The 27,380-nt window shown below is 44.6% G+C and overlaps 1 protein-coding gene across 1 annotated transcript; it reads left to right on the forward strand.

Annotated features, from left to right (window-relative positions):
* Positions 1-1,155: 1,155 nt before the first annotated feature.
* LOC139559055 (zinc finger protein 704-like) lies at positions 1,156-27,380 on the forward strand. Its single transcript, XM_071374708.1, has 2 exons — positions 1,156-1,691; positions 27,066-27,380. The coding sequence occupies exons 1-2, from the start codon at positions 1,431-1,433 to the stop codon at positions 27,303-27,305; spliced, it is 501 nt and encodes a 166-aa protein (XP_071230809.1). The 5' UTR covers positions 1,156-1,430; the 3' UTR covers positions 27,306-27,380.

The following is a 27,380-nucleotide window of genomic DNA, read 5'->3' on the forward strand; positions in this document are numbered from 1 at the left end:
CCCCTCATAACCAGGTTCTTCTCTAGGGGAGTTTTCCCTAGCCACAGTCAAACCAAATCAAATCAAAGTTTATTTGTCACGTGCGCCGAATACAACATGCGCCGAATATAACAGATGTGCCTCTACATCTGCATCGCTTGCTGTTTGGGGTTTTAGGCTGGGTTTCTGTATAGAAATGTAATTTGCACACACTGTATATAGACTTTTCTATTGTGTTATTGACTGTACGTTTGTTTATTCCATGTGTAACTCTGTGTTGTTGTTTGTGTCGCACTGCTTTGCTTTATCTTGGCTAGGTCGCAGTTGTAAATTCAAACTTGTTCTCAACTTGGTTAATAAATAAAGGTGAAATAAAAAAATAGCACTTTGTGATATCGTCTGATGTAAAAAGGGCTTTATAAATACATTTGATTGATTTGGTTGATTACTTGATGCCTTATAGACCCAGGAGCAATGCTTTTACATAATGGTTTTCATAGCTCCTAAAATAATACTTTATGTAGGCTAAGCCAAGTGTACAGAATAATACAGGGCTTAGATTTGCTTTCAAAACGATAGGCTAAACGGTTGATAGAGAGATAGTAACACCGGCTTCTCAACAAGCCATACTGAGCCTGGCTGGTTTAAGTTTTTCTTTTCACTACATTCTCCCTCCTTTTCTCCTCTTCTCTCCATCCCTGCGTCATTGTTTTGAACGGAGCATCCTTTCCGGATTCATTTACCTTCTGTTGGAGCGAAACTGACACAGAAAAAGGAGCGTAGCCCAGTGGAGGCGTGTGCTCTGCGGACCAATGGGAGCTCGAGTCGGCCGCTGGACCGCACATGTTTATAGGCAGCATTCCGCCGGTAGAGACGCTGGCTCGTGGCATTCGGCTACGAACTGGATTTCTCAAATCTGGATCCGGAGTCACTTTACGCGGATATTTCAGCGAATTTCATCCTGTCAGACAGCAAACCGGTGTAAAATATGTGTGAAACTTGAATTATATTTCGGGTAGACCAACATTTATCGTTTTGTTTGTATATTGGCAAAGCCATTTTGTTGGGTTTAAAGATTGCTGTACAAATGTCATTGTCGGTCCGAGAGTATTTGGCTGTTCCGTCTTTTTGTGCTTTCTCGTGAGTTTAGAGGGGACAGTCAGGAAAACAAACAGATCGAACGAAGAAAGATCGATAGCCGGTCGGTTGAAGAGGTTATTTGGCGGGGAATGACTCGCTTTCATGCATTCCTTAATCGGTGCTTGTTGCTTTTCCTACACATATTAGTGCTTTCGCATATCATTCGTTTTGAACCGTGGTAGCAGCAGAGTATAGTCTATCCGCTTCGGTGTTGTGTTTTAATGTCCATGTTTACAATATCAATTTTAGCTAATTCGACGTTCACCGATAGATATTTACCGCTTCAAATTCGGTGTTAAACATTTATCGCTATGCATACGAGGCGTTTGGTAAAGCGTTCGATCCTGGGGAGCCGAGTGTTTACGCCGAGTCCGACAGGGGACGGGGCTCCGTTGACAGGAGTGGTACAGGCTGTCAAGCAGCAGGAAAACAGAGACGTTTTAACCGGACCCCGGCGTAACGTCTACATGGTGTTAATGCAAGACGGAAGCCTGAAAGAATTCTCAGAGGACGAGATTGCCGTGGGCTTCAACCAAACGACGGCGAAAGGACCGCTCAGATCGAGCTTGAAGGTGTGTGTGTGTGTGTGTGTGTGGCCGGGGAGCCTGCTGTTATTGTTGTGCAGCGGTGTTTTGCAGCGTTTAATCGCTTCGTGCACAGATAGAGCGGGAACATTTGATCAAATAAAATTTTATTGGTCACATGCGCGGACTACAACAGGTGTAGACTTTACAGTGAAACAAGTGTTACACGCATTGTCTGCCGCTGCAACAAGCCATTTCAATGACAGTAACACAACCAGAATAATCCATGTGATTTTTTTTCTGTTATGGTGCTGATTGAATGTTAACAATGGACTGTCAACATATTTATCATCACATACAGGAGGACAAAGGGGTTCCTGTTGAATGAATATGATAGGGCCAGCGCAGTGTTTACATGACCTAGCTAGTGGGTTGGTAGCCGAGGCAAACAACACACGCTCTGTAGCGTTGATGTAATAAACCGGTCCCAGATTGTACACAATGGCAATTCATCAATATTGACCTGTCATTGCATTGAAATATGTCAAATTATAATGTATAAAATTCTGTAACAAGTAGTTGAAAATCTGTTGAATTGTAGGATAACTCATTTAGAATAAAATAGCATATGTCATATTTTATGCCACGCTGGGTTGGACGTTGTCTTCCTAAATATCAATGTGGATTTTTTCCTGTTATGAGAGTGAATTAATTGCCTGCATTTGAAAGTTCCAGCCTGATGGTGTCTCAATGGTTTCACAACAAAGATGGTCTGGTGAGGCTGTCTGCCTGGCTGTTCCTTATGAACAACAACTACTAGGAAAACAGCTCCTGTTATGAGAGGGGAATGCATGTGGCTGTTGGATAACGCTGCGTTTTTAAATAATATACTGTGATGCATTGTGATATATTTAAGAGGTGTGTGTTGTTACATTTTCAGGATAACAAGCAGGATTATTATATCATGTATCTTGTGTTATTGTGAATGTAGCCTATAAAGACGTATTTGGGGATTGATCCAAGCATGTTCAGTGACTGGAATGCACAGTGAACAAAACAGGCATATGCAAGTATTATATCTTCATAATGGAACGACAGAAATGCAAGATGTCGTAGTCCCTCTATTCATATTAGAGGCCACGATTATGATTTTTTAACGCCGATACCGATTATTGGAGGGCCAATAAAAGACGATACCGATTATTGGAGGGCCAATAAAAGACGATACCGATTATTGGAGGACCAATAAAAGACGATACCGATTATTGGAGGGCCAATAAAAGACGATGCCGATTATTGGAGGACCAATAAAAGGCGATACCGATTATTGGAGGACCAATAAAAGACGATACCGATTATTGGAGGACCAATAAAAGACGATGCCGATTATTGGAGGACCAATAAAAGACGATACCGATTATTGGAGGGCCAATAAAAGACGATGCCGATTATTGGAGGACCAATAAAAGGCGATACCGATTATTGGAGGGCCAATAAAAGACGATGCCGATTATTGGAGGGCCAATAAAAGACGATACCGATTATTAGAGGACCAATAAAAGACGATACCGATTATTGGAGGACCAATAAAAGACGATACCGATTATTGGAGGACCAATAAAAGACGATACCGATTATTGGAGGGCCAATAAAAGACGATACCGATTATTGGAGGACCAATAAAAGACGATACCGATTATTGGAGGACCAATAAAAGACGATACCGATTATTGGAGGACCAATAAAAGACGATACCGATTATTGGAGGGCCAATAAAAGACGATACCGATTATTGGAGGACCAATAAAAGACGATACCGATTATTGGAGGACCAATAAAAGACGATACCGATTATTGGAGGACCAATAAAAGACGATACCGATTATTGGAGGACCAATAAAAGACGATACCGATTATTGGAGGACCAATAAAAGACGATACCGATTATTGGAGGATCAATAAAAGACGATACCGATTATTGGAGGGCCAATAAAAGACGATACCGATTATTGGAGGGCCAATAAAAGACGATACCGATTATTGGAGGGCCAATAAAAGACGATACCGATTATTGGAGGGCCAATAAAAGACGATACCGATTATTGGAGGACCAATAAAAGACGATACCGATTATTGGAGGGCCAATAAAAGACGATACCGATTATTGGAGGGCCAATAAAAGACGATACCGATTATTGGAGGGCCAATAAAAGACGATACCGATTATTGGAGGGCCAATAAAAGACGATACCGATTATTGGAGGACCAATAAAAGACGATACCGATTATTGGAGGGCCAATAAAAGACGATACCGATTATTGGAGGACCAATAAAAGACGATGCCGATTATTGGAGGGCCAATAAAAGACGATGCCGATTATTGGAGGGCCAATAAAAGACGATGCCGATTATTGGAGGACCAATAAAAGACGATGCCGATTATTGGAGGGCCAATAAAAGACGATGCCGATTATTGGAGGGCCAATAAAAGACGATGCCGATTATTGGAGGGCCAATAAAAGACGATGCCGATTATTGGAGGACCAATAAAAGACGATGCCGATTATTGGAGGACCAATAAAAGACGATGCCGATTTATTGGAGGACCAATAAAAGACGATGCCGATTATTGGAGGGCCAATAAAAGACGATGCCGATTATTGGAGGGCCAATAAAAGACGATGCCGATTATTGGAGGGCCAATAAAAGACGATGCCGATTATTGGAGGGCCAATAAAAGACGATGCCGATTATTGGAGGGCCAATAAAAGACGATGCCGATTATTGGAGGACCAATAAAAGACGATGCCGATTATTGGAGGGCCAATAAAGGGCCAAAAAAAGACGATGCTGATTAATTGGCCCATTCATTCATTAATTAATTAATATATATATATATACAGTGGGGAGAACAAGTATTTGATACTGTCACGTTCCTGACCTGTTTTCTCTTGTTTTTGTATGTGTTTAGTTGGTCAGGGCGTGAGTTGGGTTGGGCATTCTATGTTATGTGTTTCTATGTTGGGAAATGTGTTGCCTGATATGGTTCTCAATTAGAGGCAGGTGTTTGACGTTTCCTCTGATTGAGAACCATATTAAGGTAGGTTGTTTCACATTGTTTGTTGTGGGTGGTTGTCTTCCGTGTCTGTGTATGTTGCACCACACGGGACTGTTTTGTTTTGTCGTTCGTGTATGTAGTCTGTTCCTGTTCGTGCGTTCTTCGTTTATTGTAAGTTCTCAAGTCCAGGTCTGTCTACATCGTTTATTTGTTTTGTAGTTTGTTAAAGTGTTTTCGTGTTACGTCTTTACTTTAATAAATATCGTTATGTCCACATTCACCGCTGCATTTTGGTCCGACCCTTACTCCTCCTCCTCATCCGAGGAGGAGGAATTAGACGATCGTTACAGATACACTGCCGATTTTGCAGGTTTTCCTACTTACAAAGCATGTAGAGGTCTGTAATTTTTATTTTATTTTTGTTTTAGACGAAATCTAAAACAAAAATCCAGAAAATCACATTTGTATGATTTTTTTGTATTTTATTTTTGTATTTTTTAATTTAAATTTTACCCCCTTTTCTCCCCAATTTTCGTGGTATCCAATTGCTAGTAATTACTATCTTGTCTCATCGCTACAACTCCCGTACGGGTTTGGGAGAGACGAAGGTCGAAAGCCATGCATCCCCCGAAACACAACCCAACCAAGCCGCACTGCTTCTTAACACAGCGCGCCTCCAACCCGGAAGCCAGCCGCACCAATGTGTCGGAGGAAACACCGTGCACCCGGCTCCCTTGGTTAGCGCGCACTGCGCCCGGCCCGCCACAGGAGTCGCTGGAGCGCGATGAGACAAGGATATCCCTACCGGCCAAACCCTCCCTAACCCGGACAACGCTAGGCCAATTGTGCGTCGCCCCACGGACCTCCCGGTCGCGGCCGGCTGCGACAGAGCCTGGGCGCGAACCCAGAGTCTCTGGTGGCGCAGCTAGCGCTGCGATGCAGTGCCCTAGACCACTGCACCACCTGAGAGGGCCCAATTTGTATGATTTTTAAGTAATTAATTTGCATTTTATTGCATGACATAAGTATTTGATCACCTACCAACCAGTAAGAATTCCGGCTCTCACAGACCTGTTAGTTTTTCTTTAAGAAGCCCTCCTGTTCTCCACTCATTACCTGTATTAACTGCACCTGTTTGAACCCTAAGTCTAAATATTTCAGTTACATTGTACAACCTTCAATGTTATGTCATAATTATGTAAAATTCAGGCAAATTAATTACGGTCTTTTGTTCGGAAGAAATGGTCTTCACACAGTTCGCAACGAGCCAGGCGGCCCAAACTGTTGCATATACCCTGACTCTGCGTGCAATGAACGTAAGCTAATGTACACATTTTCCCTAGTTAATATTGCCTGCTAACATGAATTTCTTTTAAATAAATATGCAGCTTTAAAAATATATACTTACAGTGGGGAGAACAAGTATTTGATACACTGCCGATATTGCAGGTTTTCCTACTTACAAAGCATGTAGAGGTCTGTAATTTTTATCATAGGTACACTTCAACTGTGAGAGACGGAATCTAAAACAAAAATCCAGAAAATCACATTGTATGATTTTTAAGTAATTAATTTGCATTTTATTGCATGACATAAGTATTTGATCACCTACCAACCAGTAAGAATTCCGGCTCTCACAGACCTGTTAGTTTTTCTTTAAGAAGCCCTCCTGTTCTCCACTCATTACCTGTATTAACTGCACCTGTTTGAACTCGTTACCTGTATAAAAGACACCTGTCCACAACCTCAATCAAACAGACTCCAACCTCTCCACAATGGCCAAGACCAGAGAGCTGTGTAAGGATATCAGGGTTAAATTGTAGACCTGCACAAGGCTGGGATGGGCTACAGGACAATAGGCAAGCAGCTTGGTGAGAAGGCAACAACTGTTGGCGCAATTATTAGAAAATGGAAGAAGTTCAAGATGATGGTCAATCACCCTCGGTCTGGGGCTCCATGCAAGATCTCACCTCGTGGGGCATCAATGATCATGAGGAAGGTGAGGGATCAGCCAGAACTACACGGCAGGACCTGGTCAATGACCTGAAGAGAGCTGGGACCACAGTCTCAAAGAAAACCATTAGTAACACACTACGCCGTCATGGATTAAAATCCTGCAGCGCATGCAAGGTCCCCCTGCTCAAGCCAGCGCATGTCCAGGCCCGTCTGAAGTTTGCCAATGACCATCTGGATGATCCAGAGGAGGAATGGGAGAAGGTCATGTGGTCTGTTGAGACAAAAATAGAGCTTTTTGGTCTAAACTCCACTCGCCGTGTTTGGAGGAAGAAGAAGGATGAGTACAACCCCAAGATCACCATCCCAACCGTGAAGCATGGAGGTGGAAACATCATTCTTTGGGGATGCTTTTCTGTAAAGGGGACAGGACGACTGCACCGTATTGAGGGGAGGATGGATGGGGCCATGTATCGCGAGATCTTGGCCAACAACCTCCTTCCCTCAGTAAGAGCATTGAAGATGGGTCGTGGCTGGGTCTTCCAGCATGACAACGACCCGAAACACACAGCCAGGGCAACTAAGGAGTGGCTCCATAAGAAGCATCTCAAGGTCCTGGAGTGGCCTAGCCAGTCTCCAGACCTGAACCCAATAGAAAATCTTTGGAGGGAGCTGAAAGTCCGTATTGCCCAGCGACAGCCCCGAAACCTGAAGGATCTGGAGAAGGTCTGTATGGAGGAGTGGGCCAAAATCCCTGCTGCAGTGTGTGCAAACCTGGTCAAGAACTACAGGAAACGTATGATCTCTGTAATTGCAAACAAAGGTTTCTGTACCAAATATTAAGTTCTGCTTTTCTGATGTATCAAATACTTATGTCATGCAATAAAATGCAAATTAATTACTTAAAAATCATACAATGTGATTTTCTGGATTTTTGTTTTAGATTCCGTCTCTCACAGTTGAAGTGTACCTATGATAAAAATTACAGACCTCTACATGCTTTGTAAGTAGGAAAACCTGCAAAATCGGCAGTGTATCAAATACTTGTTCTCCCCACTGTATGTGTATTAATTTTATGAAAGGCATTGATGTTTATGGTTAGGTACATTTGTGCAACGATTGTGCTTTTACATTTTTTTTGTTAAATCATCACCCGTTTGGCGAAGTTGAAGTAGGCTGTGATTCGATGATAAATTAACAGATTATATGCAGCGCAGGACAAGCTTGTTAACCTAGTGAAGATTGATTGTTTTTTATAAGATAAGTTTAATGCTAGCTAGCAACTTACCTTGGCTCCTTGCAGCCACAAGGTCCTTTTGACACTTCACTCGCGTAACAGGTGGTCAGCCTGCCATGCAGTTTCCTCGTGGATTGCAATGTAATCGGCGTCCAAAAAGGCCAATTACCGATTTAAAAAAAATATATATAAAAAAAAAACACTAAAAAAACTTGAAATCGGCCCTAATTAATCTGCCATTTTATAAACAAGCACTTTAATTTTATAAACAAGTATTTTATAAACATTATGTATAGTCCGAATGTAAACATGTCTAATACAGGCCCAGAGAGTAATGTAGTTAGGCATAATGCTATCTTCATAATGGAACGACAGAAATGCAAGACATCATGCACAACCACATCATGGTTGTGCATGAAATGTGGTTGTGCATTCCTAGCTATGCACAACCACATTTCATAATAGCCTTTCCATTTATAGTCAGAATGTAACACTTTTTGAATGATTATCTCTCTAACAGCATGGTAGCTTCCCTCAGCGTGGCTCTCTAGTGTTGTGGTGCTCGGTTTCCAGACCACATATTGAGTGTCTGTCTTGTCTATGTGTCAGATACATTTTTACTCGGGCTGTGGCGGTCACGAAATTTCGTCAGCCGGTGATTGTCAATCAAATAACCGTCTGTCTCACGGTAATTGACCGTTAATTAACAAACACATTTAGCATCTCCTGGCTTCCACACATTGCCTAAAAGCTATTTTTTTTAAAGTATATTAAATCCATGTATAACAGCCTACACCTTCACAATAAATCCATTATTTATTTTAGACAGGTCTAAAGAAGCATGATAGGAAGAAAATGTATATTTCAGAATAGCATATTCTGAGTTGTCCTTATGTTAGGCCCAGGTGTGGCTATGCCAAATGGCTGTGGGCTACACTAGTTCATTTAGCAGACAAGATTTGCTTATAATTCCGTGGAATTATTTTATAGTATGAAGAATACAATTGCACAAGACTGAAGAAAATATTTATATCTTATTCAAACGATTTGAGGGAGTGCTGCTATTCTGTGTTGAGCGGTTAACAAATAAATAGGTTCTCCTATATGCTCAATTTAAAGTTCTTAGTGTAGTTCTTTAGTTCTACAAACGTTTTCTGGTCTTGGTCTCACCCCCCCTCCGGTCTTGACTCTGTCTCGCCCCCCCCCCCCCTTCCAGTTTTAGTCTGATCTCGAACACAACACTGTCAATCTCCATAAGTTGAAAGACAAGATGTGGACAGAATCATGGGGCAGAGGCGAGGAGGGAGGAAGGAGGTGTGAGAGATGTGTAACTGAAGATGGTCACATCGCCCAGAAAGCAGCTGCTGTAGCAGCCGTAGTAACAGAGCGTGGCTCAGAGAAGAATCTGGAGCTCTGGCTAGATGCCCAGAATGTCAAATAATCACCATGCTTTTGGGGAGGAGGAGGGGAGGTGGGAGAAAGCCACTTGTTGACTTGTTGTTGTGAGAGGAGGGGATGGATGGAGGGAGGGGATGGATGGATGAGGGTGGGAGGGAGGAGGGGATGGATAGATGGATGAGGGTGGGAGGGAGGGAGGAGGGAATGGAGGAGGGTAGGTGGGAGAATGCTAATTGTTCACTTGTTGTTGTGACACAAGGAGGAGGGGATTGATGGAGGGGATGGATGGAGGGGAGGTGGGAGAATGCCACTTGTTCACTTGTTGTGAGAGAAAGAGGAGGGGATGGCTGGAGGGGGGAGGGGATGGCTGGAGGGAGGAGAGGATGGATGGAGGGAGGAGAGGAGGGAGGGGAGGTGGGAGAATCAAATCAAATATATTTATATAGCCCTTCTTATATCAGCTGATATCTCAAATGCTGTACAGAAACCCAGCCTAAAACCCCAAACAGAAAGCAATGCAGGTGTAGAAGCACGGTGGCTAGGAAAAACTCCCTAGAAAGACCAAAACCTAGGAAGAAACCTAGAGAGGAACCAGGCTATGAGGGGTGGCCAGTCCTCTTCTGGCTGTGCCGGGTGGAGCTTATAACAGAACATGGCCAAGAATGACACTTGTTGTTGTGAGGGAAGGAGGGGATGGATGGATGGAGGGAGGGGAGGTGGGAGAATGCCACTTGTTGTGAGGGAGGGAGGAGGAGGGGAGGTGGGAGAATGCCACTTGTTGTTGTGAGGGAGGGAGGAGGGGATGGATGGAGGAGGAGGGGAGGTGGGAGAATGCTAATTGTTCACTTGTTGTTGTGAGGGAGGGGAGAGGTGGGAGAATGCCACTTGTTGTTGTGAGGGAGGAGGGGGGGAGGTGGGAGAATGCCACTTGTTGTTGTGTGGGAGGGGAGGTGGGAGAATGCCACTTGTTGTTGTGAGGGAGGAGGAGGGGAGGTGGGAGTGCCACTTGTTGTTGTGAGGGAGGAGGAGGGGAGGTGGAAGAATGCCACTTGTTGTTGTGAGGGAGGAGGAGGGGAGGTGGGAGAATCCCACGTTGTTGTGAGGGAGGAGGAGGGGAGGTGGGAGAATGCCACTTGTTGTTGTGAGGGAGGAGGAGGGGAGGTGGGAGAATCCCACGTTGTTGTGAGGGAGGGAGGAGGAGGGGAGGTGGGAGAATGCCACTTGTTGTTGTGAGGGAGGGAGGAGGGGATGGATGGAGGAGGAGGGGAGGTGGGAGAATGCTAATTGTTCACTTGTTGTTGTGAGGGACGGGAGAGGTGGGAGAATGCCACTTGTTGTTGTGAGGGAGGAGGGGGGGAGGTGGGAGAATGCCACTTGTTGTTGTGAGGGAGGAGGAGGGGAGGTGGGAGAATGCCACTTGTTGTTGTGAGGGAGGGAGGAGGGGATGGATGGAGGAGGAGGGGAGGTGGGAGAATGCTAATTGTTCACTTGTTGTTGTGAGGGAGGGGAGAGGTGGGAGAATGCCACTTGTTGTTGTGAGGGAGGAGGGGGGGAGGTGGGAGAATGCCACTTGTTGTTGTGAGGGAGGAGGAGGGGAGGTGGGAGAATGCCACTTGTTGTTGTGAGGGAGGAGGAGGGGAGGTGGGAGAATGCCACTTGTTGTTGTGAGGGAGGAGGAGGGGAGGTGGGAGAATGCCACTTGTTGTTGTGAGGGAGGAGGAGGGGAGGTGGGAGAATGCCACTTGTTGTTGTGAGGGAGGAGGAGGGGAGGTGGGAGAATGCCACGTTGTTGTGAGGGAGGGAGGAGGAGGGGAGGTGGGAGAATGCCACTTGTTGTTGTGAGGAGGGGATGGATGGAGGGGAGGTGGGAGAATCCCACGTTGTTGTGAGGGAGGGAGGAGGAGGGGAGGTGGGAGAATCCCACGTTGTTGTGAGGGAAGAAGATTTGGTGTTGACGACCAAGTGCCATTATGGGTGGAGACAAAGACGTATGACGTTGTTGATTAATATCAGACCCTAACTGAAGCTGTCGGGCTGGAGTCACTGACTCTCTTTGTTCACCAGCAGTCTGCTCCTCGTTGGTTGGTTTGCCACCGTTTGCCTGCATGTCACACGGGGCCAAGTTTAGATCATGATGGATGCTAATCAGATGCAAGAGAGAGTGAGGCTGGTTCGGTTGACGTGCGGCGTGTTGCTCTGCCAAAAGCATTCACCAGGCAGTGTAGCCAAGGCAAGGCCTCCCCTTCCTTCCTTTTAGATATGGATCAACACACGTCGTTTTTGTTTCGAGCGCTGCCAGAGGAGGGCTGTGTTGGTCTTTAGAGATGGACTTATCAGTGTCCTGACTGACTGCTGTGTTTGTGTTGGTGGTCTTTAGAGATGGACTTATCAGTGTCCTGACTGACTGCTGTGTTTGTGTTGGTGGTCTATAGAGATGGACTTATCAGTGTCCTGACTGACTGCTGTGTTTGTGTTGGTGGTCTTTAGAGATGGACTTATCAGTGTCCTGACTGACTGCTGTGTTTGTATTGGTGGTCTTTAGAGATGGACTTATCAGTGTCCTGACTGACTGCTGTGTTTGTATTGGTGGACTTTAGAGATGGACTTATCAGTGTCCTGACTGACTGCTGTGTTTGTGTTGGTGGTCTTTAGAGATGGACTTATCAGTGTCCTGACTGACTGCTGCGTTTGTGTTGGTGGTCTGTAGAGATGGACTTATCAGTGTCCTGACTGACTGCTGTGTTTGTGTTGGTGGTCTATAGAGATGGGCTTATCAGTGTCCTGACTGACTGCTGTGTTTGTGTTGGTGGTCTATAGAGATGGGCTTATCAGTGTCCTGACTGACTGCTGTGTTTGTGTTGGTGGTCTATAGAGATGGACTTATCAGTGTCCTGACTGACTGCTGTGTTTGTGTTGGTGGTCTATAGAGATGGACTTATCAGTGTCCTGACTGACTGCTGTGTTTGTGTTGGTGGTCTATAGAGATGGACTTATCAGTGTCCTGACTGACTGCTGTTGCATTTGGGTGTCGTAAGCCGCAGTGAAGTGATGATTCAGAGAATGAGATCAACACGGCTCACTAGGCTACAGCACCGAGACATTGAGTGTTTTAAACCAATCAATTACTGCGTAGTTACTGTGGTCCTGATCGTTTCCCCTGATCCGTGTTGTGTTTAGGCTACGGTGGTTCAGCTGTAGTAACATAGCATGTTCATTATACTGTAATAATATTGAATGCTCTGGCTTGCTATGTAAGCAAGTATTTTTTTGTCTTTACCTTGGAGCAAAGCCCTCCATTAGGTAAATTGTTGACTGTATGTACACACAGCCTGTCCCTAACCTTATCCATGTAAATCTACTGTATTCTACAAATATAGCTTTTTCCAAGATTTAAATCCTGGAATAGCACTGTAGGCCTATGGGCTATTTGATGAAAGTTTAATCTGAATACATGTGATAAAATATCTCTGTGTGAACAATACAGCACATGAGTTGAATAAATCCCATTAGGATGAAACCAAGTATACCATAACTCCTGAGCTATTGACAATTTATGATGCATAAAATCATCTTTACCTTTGGCCTACTAAAGGGGTGTGTGTGTGTGTGTGTGTGTGTGTGTGTGTGTGTGTGTGTGTGTGCTTGTTAAATAACTTACATTATTCATCTACTGAATTTAAGAGCTGCAAGACACAATAACCCCACACAAAACTCTTATGACACATGCAACTCAACTCACACTTTATGGTCGATTTGGCTCGTTCTGCATTTTCCTGCTATGCATGAAATATGATCATTCATATGGCTGTGAAAGAAAGCTTTAGAGATTTGTTTTGGTTCTAGTCAAATAACTGGTCAGGGTAACAGTTCATCTTTCTCTTAGTACAAATCCTTTATCTTGTTGTTTGACTCGAGTCCTGTTTTCAGAAATGCTTTCTCACCCCGTTGAAGTCCACTCAGCCAGGTTGTTATAGAGAATAATTCATATTTTATAACCTATATATAACGATTCATTGATAGGCCTACGTATCGTTTGTCCGATTTCAAATGTTTTAGATTGCATCAGTCCCCGGACCTCAAACCCATCCAAATGTAGCATGCTTTGTCAGAGAATCGATTTAAACGTTACAAATCGCAGATTCACTGAAATGATTTGCTCATGTTACTTTCTTTCTACCTTCTGAAACAAACATCTCATCTTTAGTGACAACTGACACGTCCTCCTCTTCAGTGTTGAGCTGCAGGTAACTGTGTTACATCTCATCTTTAGTGACAACTGACACGTCCTCCTCTTCAGTGTTGAGCTGCAGGTAACTGTGTTACATCTCATCTTTAGTGACAACTGACACGTCCTCCTCTTCAGTGTTGAGCTGCAGGTAACTGTGTTACATCTCATCTTTAGTGACAACTGACGTGTCCTCCTCTTCAGTGTTGAGCTGCAGGTAACTGTGTTACATCTCATCTTTAGTGACAACTGACGTGTCCTCCTCTTCAGTGTTGAGCTGCAGGTAACTGTGTTACATCTCATCTTTAGTGACAACTGACACGTCCTCCTCTTCAGTGTTGAGCTGCAGGTAACTGTGTTACATCTCATCTTTAGTGACAACTGACACGTCCTCCTCTTCAGTGTTGAGCTGCAGGTAACTGTGTTACATCTCATCTTTAGTGACAACTGACACGTCCTCCTCTTCAGTGTTGAGCTGCAGGTAACTGTGTTACATCTCATCTTTAGTGACAACTGACACGTCCTCCTCTTCAGTGTTGAGCTGCAGGTAACTGTGTTACATCTCATCTTTAGTGACAACTGACACGTCCTCCTCTTCAGTGTTGAGCTGCAGGTAACTGTGTTACATCTCATCTTTAGTGACAACTGACACGTCCTCCTCTTCAGTGTTGAGCTGCAGGTAACTGTGTTACATCTCATCTTTAGTGACAACTGACACGTCCTCCTCTTCAGTGTTGAACTGCAGGTAACTGTGTTACATCTCATCTTTAGTGACAACTGACGTGTCCTCCTCTTCAGTGTTGAGCTGCAGGTAACTGTGTTACATCTCATCTTTAGTGACAACTGACACGTCCTCCTCTTCAGTGTTGAGCTGCAGGTAACTGTGTTACATCTCATCTTTAGTGACAACTGACGCGTCCTCCTCTTCAGTGTTGAGCTGCAGGTAACTGTGTTACATCTCATCTTTAGTGACAACTGACACGTCCTCCTCTTCAGTGTTGAGCTGCAGGTAACTGTGTTACATCTCATCTTTAGTGACAACTGACACGTCCTCCTCTTCAGTGTTGAGCTGCAGGTAACTGTGTTACATCTCATCTTTAGTGACAACTGACGTGTCCTCCTCTTCAGTGTTGAGCTGCAGGTAACTGTGTTACATCTCATCTTTAGTGACAACTGACACGTCCTCCTCTTCAGTGTTGAGCTGCAGGTAACTGTGTTACATCTCATCTTTAGTGACAACTGACACGTCCTCCTCTTCAGTGTTGAGCTGCAGGTAACTGTGTTACATCTCATCTTTAGTGACAACTGACACGTCCTCCTCTTCAGTGTTGAGCTGCAGGTAACTGTGTTACATCTCATCTTTAGTGACAACTGACACGTCCTCCTCTTCAGTGTTGAGCTGCAGGTAACTGTGTTACATCTCATCTTTAGTGACAACTGACACGTCCTCCTCTTCAGTGTTGAGCTGCAGGTAACTGTGTTACATCTCATCTTTAGTGACAACTGACACGTCCTCCTCTTCAGTGTTGAACTGCAGGTAACTGTGTTACATCTCATCTTTAGTGACAACTGACGTGTCCTCCTCTTCAGTGTTGAGCTGCAGGTAACTGTGTTACATCTCATCTTTAGTGACAACTGACACGTCCTCCTCTTCAGTGTTGAGCTGCAGGTAACTGTGTTACATCTCATCTTTAGTGACAACTGACGCGTCCTCCTCTTCAGTGTTGAGCTGCAGGTAACTGTGTTACATCTCATCTTTAGTGACAACTGACACGTCCTCCTCTTCAGTGTTGAGCTGCAGGTAACTGTGTTACATCTCATCTTTAGTGACAACTGACACGTCCTCCTCTTCAGTGTTGAGCTGCAGGTAACTGTGTTACATCTCATCTTTAGTGACAACTGACGTGTCCTCCTCTTCAGTGTTGAGCTGCAGGTAACTGTGTTACATCTCATCTTTAGTGACAACTGACACGTCCTCCTCTTCAGTGTTGAGCTGCAGGTAACTGTGTTACATCTCATCTTTAGTGACAACTGACGCGTCCTCCTCTTCAGTGTTGAGCTGCAGGTAACTGTGTTACATCTCATCTTTAGTGACAACTGACACGTCCTCCTCTTCAGTGTTGAGCTGCATGTAACTGTGTTACATCTCATCTTTAGTGACAACTGACACGTCCTCCTCTTCAGTGTTGAGCTGCAGGTAACTGTGTTACATCTCATCTTTAGTGACAACTGACACGTCCTCCTCTTCAGTGTTGAGCTGCAGGTAACTGTGTTACATCTCATCTTTAGTGACAACTGACACGTCCTCCTCTTCAGTGTTGAGCTGCAGGTAACTGTGTTACATCTCATCTTTAGTGACAACTGACACGTCCTCCTCTTCAGTGTTGAGCTGCAGGTAACTGTGTTACATCTCATCTTTAGTGACAACTGACACGTCCTCCTCTTCAGTGTTGAGCTGCAGGTAACTGTGTTACATCTCATCTTTAGTGACAACTGACACGTCCTCCTCTTCAGTGTTGAGCTGCATGTAACTGTGTTACATCTCATCTTTAGTGACAACTGACACGTCCTCCTCTTCAGTGTTGAGCTGCAGGTAACTGTGTTACATCTCATCTTTAGTGACAACTGACACGTCCTCCTCTTCAGTGTTGAGCTGCAGGTAACTGTGTTACATCTCATCTTTAGTGACAACTGACACGTCCTCCTCTTCAGTGTTGAGCTGCAGGTAACTGTGTTACATCTCATCTTTAGTGACAACTGACGCGTCCTCCTCTTCAGTGTTGAGCTGCAGGTAACTGTGTTACATCTCATCTTTAGTGACAACTGACGCGTCCTCCTCTTCAGTGTTGAGCTGCAGGTAACTGTGTTACATCTCATCTTTAGTGACAACTGACACGTCCTCCTCTTCAGTGTTGAGCTGCAGGTAACTGTGTTACATCTCATCTTTAGTGACAACTGACGTGTCCTCCTCTTCAGTGTTGAGCTGCAGGTAACTGTGTTACATCTCATCTTTAGTGACAACTGACACGTCCTCCTCTTCAGTGTTGAGCTGCATGTAACTGTGTTACATCTCATCTTTAGTGACAACTGACACGTCCTCCTCTTCAGTGTTGAACTGCAGGTAACTGTGTTACATCTCATCTTTAGTGACAACTGACACGTCCTCCTCTTCAGTGTTGAACTGCAGGTAACTGTGTTACATCTCATCTTTAGTGACAACTGACACGTCCTCCTCTTCAGTGTTGAGCTGCAGGTAACTGTGTTACATCTCATCTTTAGTGACAACTGACGCGTCCTCCTCTTCAGTGTTGAGCTGCAGGTAACTGTGTTACATCTCATCTTTAGTGACAACTGACACGTCCTCCTCTTCAGTGTTGAGCTGCAGGTAACTGTGTTACATCTCATCTTTAGTGACAACTGACACGTCCTCCTCTTCAGTGTTGAGCTGCAGGTAACTGTGTTACATCTCATCTTTAGTGACAACTGACGCGTCCTCCTCTTCAGTGTTGAGCTGCAGGTAACTGTGTTACATCTCATCTTTAGTGACAACTGACACGTCCTCCTCTTCAGTGTTGAGCTGCAGGTAACTGTGTTACATCTCATCTTTAGTGACAACTGGCGCGTCCTCCTCTTCAGTGTTGAGCTGCAGGTAACTGTGTTACATCTCATCTTTAGTGACAACTGACACGTCCTCCTCTTCAGTGTTGAGCTGCAGGTAACTGTGTTACATCTCATCTTTAGTGACAACTGACGTGTCCTCCTCTTCAGTGTTGAGCTGCAGGTAACTGTGTTACATCTCATCTTTAGTGACAACTGACACGTCCTCCTCTTCAGTGTTGAGCTGCAGGTAACTGTGTTACATCTCATCTTTAGTGACAACTGGCGCGTCCTCCTCTTCAGTGTTGAGCTGCAGGTAACTGTGTTACATCTCATCTTTAGTGACAACTGACGCGTCCTCCTCTTCAGTGTTGAGCTGCAGGTAACTGTGTTACATCTCATCTTTAGTGACAACTGACGCGTCCTCCTCTTCAGTGTTGAGCTGCAGGTAACTGTGTTACATCTCATCTTTAGTGACAACTGACGCGTCCTCCTCTTCAGTGTTGAGCTGCAGGTAACTGTGTTACATCTCATCTTTAGTGACAACTGACACGTCCTCCTCTTCAGTGTTGAGCTGCAGGTAACTGTGTTACATCTCATCTTTAGTGACAACTGACGTGTCCTCCTCTTCAGTGTTGAGCTGCAGGTAACTGTGTTACATCTCATCTTTAGTGACAACTGACACGTCCTCCTCTTCAGTGTTGAGCTGCATGTAACTGTGTTACATCTCATCTTTAGTGACAACTGACACGTCCTCCTCTTCAGTGTTGAACTGCAGGTAACTGTGTTACATCTCATCTTTAGTGACAACTGACACGTCCTCCTCTTCAGTGTTGAGCTGCAGGTAACTGTGTTACATCTCATCTTTAGTGACAACTGACGCGTCCTCCTCTTCAGTGTTGAGCTGCAGGTAACTGTGTTACATCTCATCTTTAGTGACAACTGACACGTCCTCCTCTTCAGTGTTGAGCTGCAGGTAACTGTGTTACATCTCATCTTTAGTGACAACTGACACGTCCTCCTCTTCAGTGTTGAGCTGCAGGTAACTGTGTTACATCTCATCTTTAGTGACAACTGACGCGTCCTCCTCTTCAGTGTTGAGCTGCAGGTAACTGTGTTACATCTCATCTTTAGTGACAACTGACACGTCCTCCTCTTCAGTGTTGAGCTGCAGGTAACTGTGTTACATCTCATCTTTAGTGACAACTGGCGCGTCCTCCTCTTCAGTGTTGAGCTGCAGGTAACTGTGTTACATCTCATCTTTAGTGACAACTGACACGTCCTCCTCTTCAGTGTTGAGCTGCAGGTAACTGTGTTACATCTCATCTTTAGTGACAACTGACACGTCCTCCTCTTCAGTGTTGAGCTGCAGGTAACTGTGTTACATCTCATCTTTAGTGACAACTGACACGTCCTCCTCTTCAGTGTTGAGCTGCAGGTAACTGTGTTACATCTCATCTTTAGTGACAACTGACGCGTCCTCCTCTTCAGTGTTGAGCTGCAGGTAACTGTGTTACATCTCATCTTTAGTGACAACTGACACGTCCTCCTCTTCAGTGTTGAGCTGCAGGTAACTGTGTTACATCTCATCTTTAGTGACAACTGACACGTCCTCCTCTTCAGTGTTGAGCTGCAGGTAACTGTGTTACATCTCATCTTTAGTGACAACTGACACGTCCTCCTCTTCAGTGTTGAGCTGCAGGTAACTGTGTTACATCTCATCTTTAGTGACAACTGACACGTCCTCCTCTTCAGTGTTGAGCTGCAGGTAACTGTGTTACATCTCATCTTTAGTGACAACTGACACGTCCTCCTCTTCAGTGTTGAGCTGCAGGTAACTGTGTTACATCTCATCTTTAGTGACAACTGACACGTCCTCCTCTTCAGTGTTGAGCTGCAGGTAACTGTGTTACATCTCATCTTTAGTGACAACTGACACGTCCTCCTCTTCAGTGTTGAGCTGCAGGTAACTGTGTTACATCTCATCTTTAGTGACAACTGACACGTCCTCCTCTTCAGTGTTGAGCTGCAGGTAACTGTGTTACATCTCATCTTTAGTGACAACTGACACGTCCTCCTCTTCAGTGTTGAACTGCAGGTAACTGTGTTACATCTCATCTTTAGTGACAACTGACGTGTCCTCCTCTTCAGTGTTGAACTGCAGGTAACTGTGTTACATCTCATCTTTAGTGACAACTGACACGTCCTCCTCTTCAGTGTTGAGCTGCATGTAACTGTGTTACATCTCATCTTTAGTGACAACTGACACGTCCTCCTCTTCAGTGTTGAGCTGCAGGTAACTGTGTTACATCTCATCTTTAGTGACAACTGACACGTCCTCCTCTTCAGTGTTGAGCTGCAGGTAACTGTGTTACATCTCATCTTTAGTGACAACTGACACGTCCTCCTCTTCAGTGTTGAGCTGCAGGTAACTGTGTTACATCTCATCTTTAGTGACAACTGACGCGTCCTCCTCTTCAGTGTTGAGCTGCAGGTAACTGTGTTACATCTCATCTTTAGTGACAACTGACGCGTCCTCCTCTTCAGTGTTGAGCTGCAGGTAACTGTGTTACATCTCATCTTTAGTGACAACTGACGTGTCCTCCTCTTCAGTGTTGAGCTGCAGGTAACTGTGTTACATCTCATCTTTAGTGACAACTGACGTGTCCTCCTCTTCAGTGTTGAGCTGCAGGTAACTGTGTTACATCTCATCTTTAGTGACAACTGACACGTCCTCCTCTTCAGTGTTGAGCTGCAGGTAACTGTGTTACATCTCATCTTTAGTGACAACTGACAACCGTCCTCCTCTTCAGTGTTGAGCTGCAGGTAACTGTGTTACATCTCATCTTTAGTGACAACTGACGCGTCCTCCTCTTCAGTGTTGAGCTGCAGGTAACTGTGTTACATCTCATCTTTAGTGACAACTGACACGTCCTCCTCTTCAGTGTTGAGCTGCAGGTAACTGTGTTACATCTCATCTTTAGTGACAACTGACACGTCCTCCTCTTCAGTGTTGAGCTGCAGGTAACTGTGTTACATCTCATCTTTAGTGACAACTGACACGTCCTCCTCTTCAGTGTTGAGCTGCAGGTAACTGTGTTACATCTCATCTTTAGTGACAACTGACGCGTCCTCCTCTTCAGTGTTGAGCTGCAGGTAACTGTGTTACATCTCATCTTTAGTGACAACTGACGTGTCCTCCTCTTCAGTGTTGAGCTGCAGGTAACTGTGTTACATCTCATCTTTAGTGACAACTGACGTGTCCTCCTCTTCAGTGTTGAGCTGCAGGTAACTGTGTTACATCTCATCTTTTGTGACAACTGACGTGTCCTCCTCTTCAGTGTTGAGCTGCATGTAACTGTGTTACATCTCATCTTTAGTGACAACTGACGCGTCCTCCTCTTCAGTGTTGAGCTGCATGTAACTGTGTTACATCTCATCTTTAGTGACAACTGACACGTCCTCCTCTTCAGTGTTGAACTGCAGGTAACTGTGTTACATCTCATCTTTAGTGACAACTGACACGTCCTCCTCTTCAGTGTTGAGCTGCAGGTAACTGTGTTACATCTCATCTTTAGTGACAACTGACGCGTCCTCCTCTTCAGTGTTGAGCTGCAGGTAACTGTGTTACATCTCATCTTTAGTGACAACTGACGTGTCCTCCTCTTCAGTGTTGAGCTGCAGGTAACTGTGTTACATCTCATCTTTAGTGACAACTGACGTGTCCTCCTCTTCAGTGTTGAGCTGCATGTAACTGTGTTACATCTCATCTTTAGTGACAACTGACGCGTCCTCCTCTTCAGTGTTGAACTGCATGTAACTGTGTTGACAGTCATTGATCTACAAAGTCATTTAGTGTATTGTCATCAATGCGCTGTTGAAAATTGTGTTTTACTGGAATGAAAGTAAGCTAAGCTACCGGAGACACAACTCTCATCTGGCTATAGGCTACCCGCTGAACGAGGCTTACAAGGGATTTTATTTCCATTGTTCAGGTTCACCATCAGCAATAGTTTTTGTAGTTTTGCTTGAAACTAATCAGTGTATATGGTCATTTTTAGATATACAGAGCCGGACTACCACATTTGGGGCCCTGGGGCACCGATCTCCAATGTGCAGTTTTATAATGCTATTCTACACATTTTGTTATGAGGCTAAGGGACAATGTTGCAGTTTTAAAGATCATTTTCTTCTTTCCACACATTTTGTCACGAGGCTGAGAGAATTTCATAACAATGAATGGTAATTACATAACGAGGACAGCAATCACTTTGCGAGGCGCGTGGTCAAAGCAGGAGGAGAAAAGAAGCTCACTACACTTCCAAACGGTCAAAACCATTAGATTTTGAGATGGGGGGGGGGGGTGAAATCCAGAGTTTTGCTATGTATTCATTGGCTATGTCATAGCTCATTTGTAAATGATAAATATTGCTACATTACTAGTGCAAACAATTCATCTGCAAAAAAGTTAATTAGTGCGTCAGGTGATTTTGAAAACCAAAGTGTGGTGACAAGAAAACAAGCTACATTGCCCCCCTAATTTGATAGTGGTACAGGGATGGTAGATGCCTAGTCTCCCTTGTGGCTCAGATCAGGTGCCGACATTAGTATACACACCATAGACAGACATTATGTATACACACACACGGGCTGCAGCAGTTTTGCATTTAAATGGAAAATGAATGTGTTTGTGCAGCAAATGTCAGTACATCAAATTGTATCACATTGAAATGAATCTCATCGATTCGTGCTCCAATCAAGCAGAATCGCACCAAATCGTTTCAAACTAAAACGTATCGTTTCTGTATCGTATCGGAGCCCATGTATCTAGATACGTATCCAATCGTCTTGAAAGGGAAAAATGCACATCCCTAATATTTGACCTCCTGAATCGAAGTAAATTTGAAACCTGTTCAAAGCTGTGCGAGCGTGTGCGTGTGCGTGTGCGTGCGTGCGTGCGTGCTTTCGATTGACTGGGTGTTGCCTGTAGTTTTCTCCAGTTGAGAGATAATCGTGTTCCAGTGTGTTTTGGAAATGATGATCTCGATCCCACTGTAAGGCTGTATGGGCGTATTGTCCTTTCAACCCTCTGCTGGTGCACTCACCCTCTCCTCCTGGCCTCTCTTCTTGGCCTCTCCTCCTGGCCTCTCTTCTTGGCCTCTCTTCTTGGCCTCTCATCTTGGCCTCTCTTCCTGGCCTCTCCTTCAACCCTCTGCATGGTGTGTGTTGATGTCTTTACTAACAGCCGCACAAAGACGCGTGTGTGTGTGTGTGTGTGTGTGTGTGTGTGTGTGTGTGTGTGTGTGTGTGTGTGTGTGTGTGTGTGTGTGTGTGTGTGTGTGTGTGTGTGTGTGTGTGTGTGTGTGTGTGTGTGTGTGTGTGTGTGTGTGTGTGTGTGTGTGTGTGTGTGTGTACACAATATTGCTGTGCCCAGCTGAGTTGTTTAGTAGCAAGTGGAAGTGCTGCATTTTGCTTCACCTCACATTATTGTTACTGCGGGTAGTTGTTTCCAGAATGTCAAGGGAGATGCTTTCTTATGCAAAACAAATGACCTGTCATCACCACTGGATCACTGCACTAGCCAGTCAGTCAGCTAGAGCAGCCACCTTCACACAAACGAAGCGGACTGACTTGGAAAAACTCCCTAAAAAGGCAGGAACCTAGGAAGAAACCTAGAGAGGAACCATGCTCTGAGGGGGGGCCAGTCCTCTTCTGGCTGTGCCGGGTGGAGATTATAACAGAACATGGCCAAGATGTTCAAACGTTCATAGATGACCAGCTGGGTCAAATAATAATAATCATAGTGGTTGTAGAGGGTGCAACAGGTCAGCACCTCAGGAGTAAATGTTAGTTGGCTTTTCACAGCCGATCATTCAGAGTTAGAGACAGCAGGGGCGGTAAAGAGAGAGAGTCGAAAGCTGCAGGTCCGGGACAGGTAGCACGTCCGGTGAACAGGTCAGGGTTCCATAGCCTCAGGCAGAACAGTTGAAACTGCAGCAGCAGCAGGTGGACTGGGGTGGACTGGAGACAGCAAGGAGTCATCAGGCCAGGTAGTCCCGAGGCATGGTCCTAGGGCTCAGGTCTTCCGAGGGAAGAGAGAGAAGGTTAGAGGGAGCATACTTAAATTCACACAGGACACCGGATAAATACTCCAGATATAACAGACTGATCCTAGTCCCCCGACACATAAACTATTGCAGCATAGATACTGCAGGCTGAGACAGGAGTAGTCGGGAGACACTGGCCCCGTTCGATGATACCCCCGGACAGGGCCAAACAGGCAGGATATAATCCCACCGACTTTTCCATAGCACAGCCCTCACACCACTAGAGGGATATCTTCAGAACGCCAACTTACTACCCTGAGACAAGGCCGAGTATAGCCCACGAAGATCTCCCCCACGGCATGAACCTGAGGGGGGCGCCAACCCGGACAGGAAGATCACGTCAGTGACTCAACCCACTCAAGTGATGCACCCCTCCTAGGGACGGCATGGAAGAGCACCAGTAAGCCAGTGACTCAGCCCCTGTAATAGGGTAAGGGCAGAAAATCCCAGTGGAGAGAGTGGAACTGGCCAGGCAGAGACAGTAAGGGCGGTTTGTCACTCCAGTGCCTTTCCGTTCACCTTCACACCCCTGGGCCAGACTACACTCAATCATAGGACGTACTGAAGAGATGAGTCTTCAATAAAGACTTAAAGGTTGAGACCGAGTCTGCATCTCTCACATGGATAGGCAGACCATTCCATAAAAATGTATCTCTAAAGGAGAAAGCCCTGCATCCAGCTGTTTGCTTAGAAATTCGAGGGACAATTAGGAGTCCTGCGTCTTGTGACCGTAGCGTACGTGTAGGTATGTACGGCAGGACCAAATCAGAGAGATAGGTAGGAGCAAGCCCATGTAATGCTTTGTAGGTTAGCAGTAAAACCTTGAAATCAGCCTGAACAGGAAGCCAGTGTAGAGAGGCTAGCACTGGAGTAATATGATCAAATGTTTTGGTTCTAGTCAGGATTCTAGCAGCCGTGTTTAGCACTAACTGAAGTTTATTTAGTGCTTTATCCGGGTAGCCAGAAAGTAGAGCATTGCAGTAGCCTAATCTAGAAGTGACAAAAGCATACATTTTTCTGCATCATTTTTGGACAGAAAGTTTCTGATTTTTGCAATGTTACGTAGATGGAAAAAAGCTGTCCTTGAAACAGTCTTGATCTGTTCGTTAAAAGAGAGATCAGGGTCCAGAGTGACGCTGAGGTCCTTCACAGGTTTATTTATGACGACTGTACAACCATCAAGATTAATTGTCAGATCCGACAGAAGATATCTTTGTTTTTTGGGACCTAGAACTAGCATCTCTGCTTTGTCCGAGTTTAAAAGTAAAAAATCTACCACCATCCACTTCCTTATGTCTGAAATGCAGGCTTCCAGGGATGGCAATTTTGGGGCTTCACAATGTTTCATTGAAATGTACAGCTGTGTATCGTTTGCAAAGCAGTGAAAGTTTTTTTATTTAATTTTTTTATTTCACCTTTATTTAACCAGGTAGACTAGTTGAGAACAAGTTCTCATTTGCAACTGCGATCTGGCCAAGATAAAGCATAGCAATTCGACACATACAACAACACAGAGTTACACATGGAATAAACAAAACATACAGTCAATAATACAGTAGAACAAAAGAAAACAAAAATCTATATACAGTGAGTGCAAATGAGGTAAGTTAAGGCAATAAATAGGCCATGGAGGCAAAGTAATTACAATATAGCAATTAAACACTGGACTGGATGAATGTGCAAGTAGAGATACTGGGGTGCAAAGGAGCAAGATGAATAAATAAATACAGTATGGGGATGAGGTAGGTAGATAGATGGGCTGTTTACAGATGGGCTATGTACAGGTGCGGTGATCTGTGAGCTGCTCTGAGTTAACATTAAGTTAACATTATGTGTCCGAATGACATTACCAAGAGGTAAAATATATAGTGAAAACAATAGTGGTCCAAAAACGGATCCTTGAGGAACACCGAAACTTACAGTTGATTTGTCAGAAGACAAACCATCCACAGAGACAAACTGATATCTTTCCTGACAGATAAGATCTAAACCAGGCCAGAACTTGTCCGTGTAGACCGATTTGGGTTTCCAATCTCTCCAAAAGAATGTGGTGATCGATGGTAACAAAAGCAGCACAAAGGAGCACGAGGACAGGTGCAGAGCCTTGGTTTGACGCCATTTAAAGGTAATTTACCACCTTCACGAGTGCAGTTTTTTAAATATTTTCTGAGTCAAGGTTTGGCTTTTTCAAGAGTGCCACTGCCACTTTTAGTGAGTTTGGTACACATCCGGTGGATAGGGAGGCATTTATTATGTTCAACAGAGGAGGGCCAAGCACAGGAAGCAGCTCTTTCAGTATTTTAGTTGGAATAGGGTCCAGTATGCAGCTTGAAGGTTTAGAGGCCATGACTATTTTCATCAATGTGTCAAGAGATATAGTATTAAAAAACTTGAGTGTCTATTTTGATCGTAGGTCCTGGCAGTGTTGTGCAGACTCAGGACAACTGAGCTGTGGAGAAATACGCAGGTTTATGGAGGAGTCATGATCTTTTCAACAAAGAAGTTAATTAATTTATCACTGCCCGAAGTGAAAGCCATCCTCTCTTGGGGAATGCTGCTTTTTTACTTAGCTTTGCGACAGTATCTAAAACACATTTTTGATTGTTCTTATTCTCCTCAATTAAGTTGGAAAAATAGGATGATCGAGCAGCAGTGAGGGCTCTTCAATACTGCACTGTACTGTCTTTCCATGCTAATTGGAAGACTTCCAGTTTGGTGTAGTGACATTTACGTTCCAATTTTCTGGAAGCTTGCTTCATGGCTCTGCATTTTCTGTATACCAGGGAGCTAGTTTATAATGACAAATGTTTTTTTTGTTTTTAGTGGTGCGACTACATCTAGGGTATTACGCAAGGTTAAATTGAGTTCCTCAGTTAGGTGGTAAACCAATGTTTGTACTCTAACGTCCTTGGGTAGGTGGAGGGAGTCTGGAAGGGCATCTTGGAATCTTTGGGTTGTCCGTGAATTTATAGCATGGCTTTTGATGATCCTTGGTCGGGATCTGAGCAGATTATTTGTTGCGATTGTAAACGTAATAAAATGGTGGTCCGATAGTCCAGGATTATGAGGAAAAACGTTAAGATCCACAATATTTATTCCACGTGACAAAACTAGGTCCAGAGTATGACTGTGGCAGTGAGTAGGTCATGAGACATGTTGGACAAATCCCACTGAGTCGATGATGGCTCCGAAAGTCTTTTTGAGAGGGTCTGTGGACTTTTCCATGTGAATATTAAAGTCACCAAAAATTTGAATATTATCTGCTATGACTACAAGGTCCGATAGGAAGTCAGGGAACTCAGTGAGGAACGCTGTATACGGCCCAGGAGGCCTGTAAACAGTAGCTATAAAAGTGATTGAGTAGGCTGCATAGATTTCATGACTAGAAGCTAAAAAGACAAATGCAGTCATTTAAAAAAATATAAAAAATAATAAATTGAAATTTGCTAGCGTATATGCTAGCGACACCTCCGCCTTTGCGGGATGCGCGGGGGATGTCTGGGGAAGCACAAAAAATAAATCCCACATTTTAAAAGTGAAACACATTTTAAAAGTACATCCTGTTGTTGTCAGCTCAACACTAGCAACACTACAAAACTGTCTGGAAGTGTGAATATTAGCTAGAATGAGTGTGTGCACTGCATTGTGGGTAATGCTGTACCAAATGGCTCATAGACCACTATATGCGTATCCAATGAAAAGCAGGGACTGGGTGGCTAAAATGTTAGGTGATCTTTACAATACACATCACCTTACATTTTTAGCCTCCCAGAGTCCCAGTCTTTACTAGTTAGCCTACTGTACATGTCTCTGTAGTAACCCAGTCATACCGTTATCCCTCTGCAGCAGAGCTCCTGGAACGGCCGAGGGAATGGGGCTCCTCTGCAGAGCCAGACCATGGAGCCCCAGAAGGGGGAGGCCAACTCCCTGAGCCCAGAGGTGTTGAAGGGGGAGCGGGGAGCAGACGGAAGGAGGACGGGGCTCCCCCTTGAGGGTCCAGAGGGGGACCACACCCGCTCTGTTTCCCTGCTGGAGCAGAAACGCAAGGTGGTGTCATCCAGCATTGACGTGCCCCACGTCAGGTAAGTCAAACTGTGTGTGTGGTGGGTGGATGGATGCATTGATAGGGTGTGTGTGTGTGTGTAACAGTGTATCTTCCAT

Source organism: Salvelinus alpinus, chromosome 29, assembly GCF_045679555.1.
Source record: "Salvelinus alpinus chromosome 29, SLU_Salpinus.1, whole genome shotgun sequence".
NCBI classification, from domain to species: domain Eukaryota; kingdom Metazoa; phylum Chordata; class Actinopteri; order Salmoniformes; family Salmonidae; genus Salvelinus; species Salvelinus alpinus.

What these genes read in the sequence shown, in the direction of transcription:
- LOC139559055 (XM_071374708.1), top strand. Translation starts at nt 1,431, where the DNA reads ATGCATACGAGGCGTTTGGTAAAGCGTTCGATCCTGGGGAGCCGAGTG. An exon ending in CGCTCAGATCGAGCTTGAAG is followed by an intron (nt 1,692 to 27,065) that starts GTGTGTGTGTGT and finishes ATCCCTCTGCAG; the next exon opens with CAGAGCTCCTGGAACGGCCG.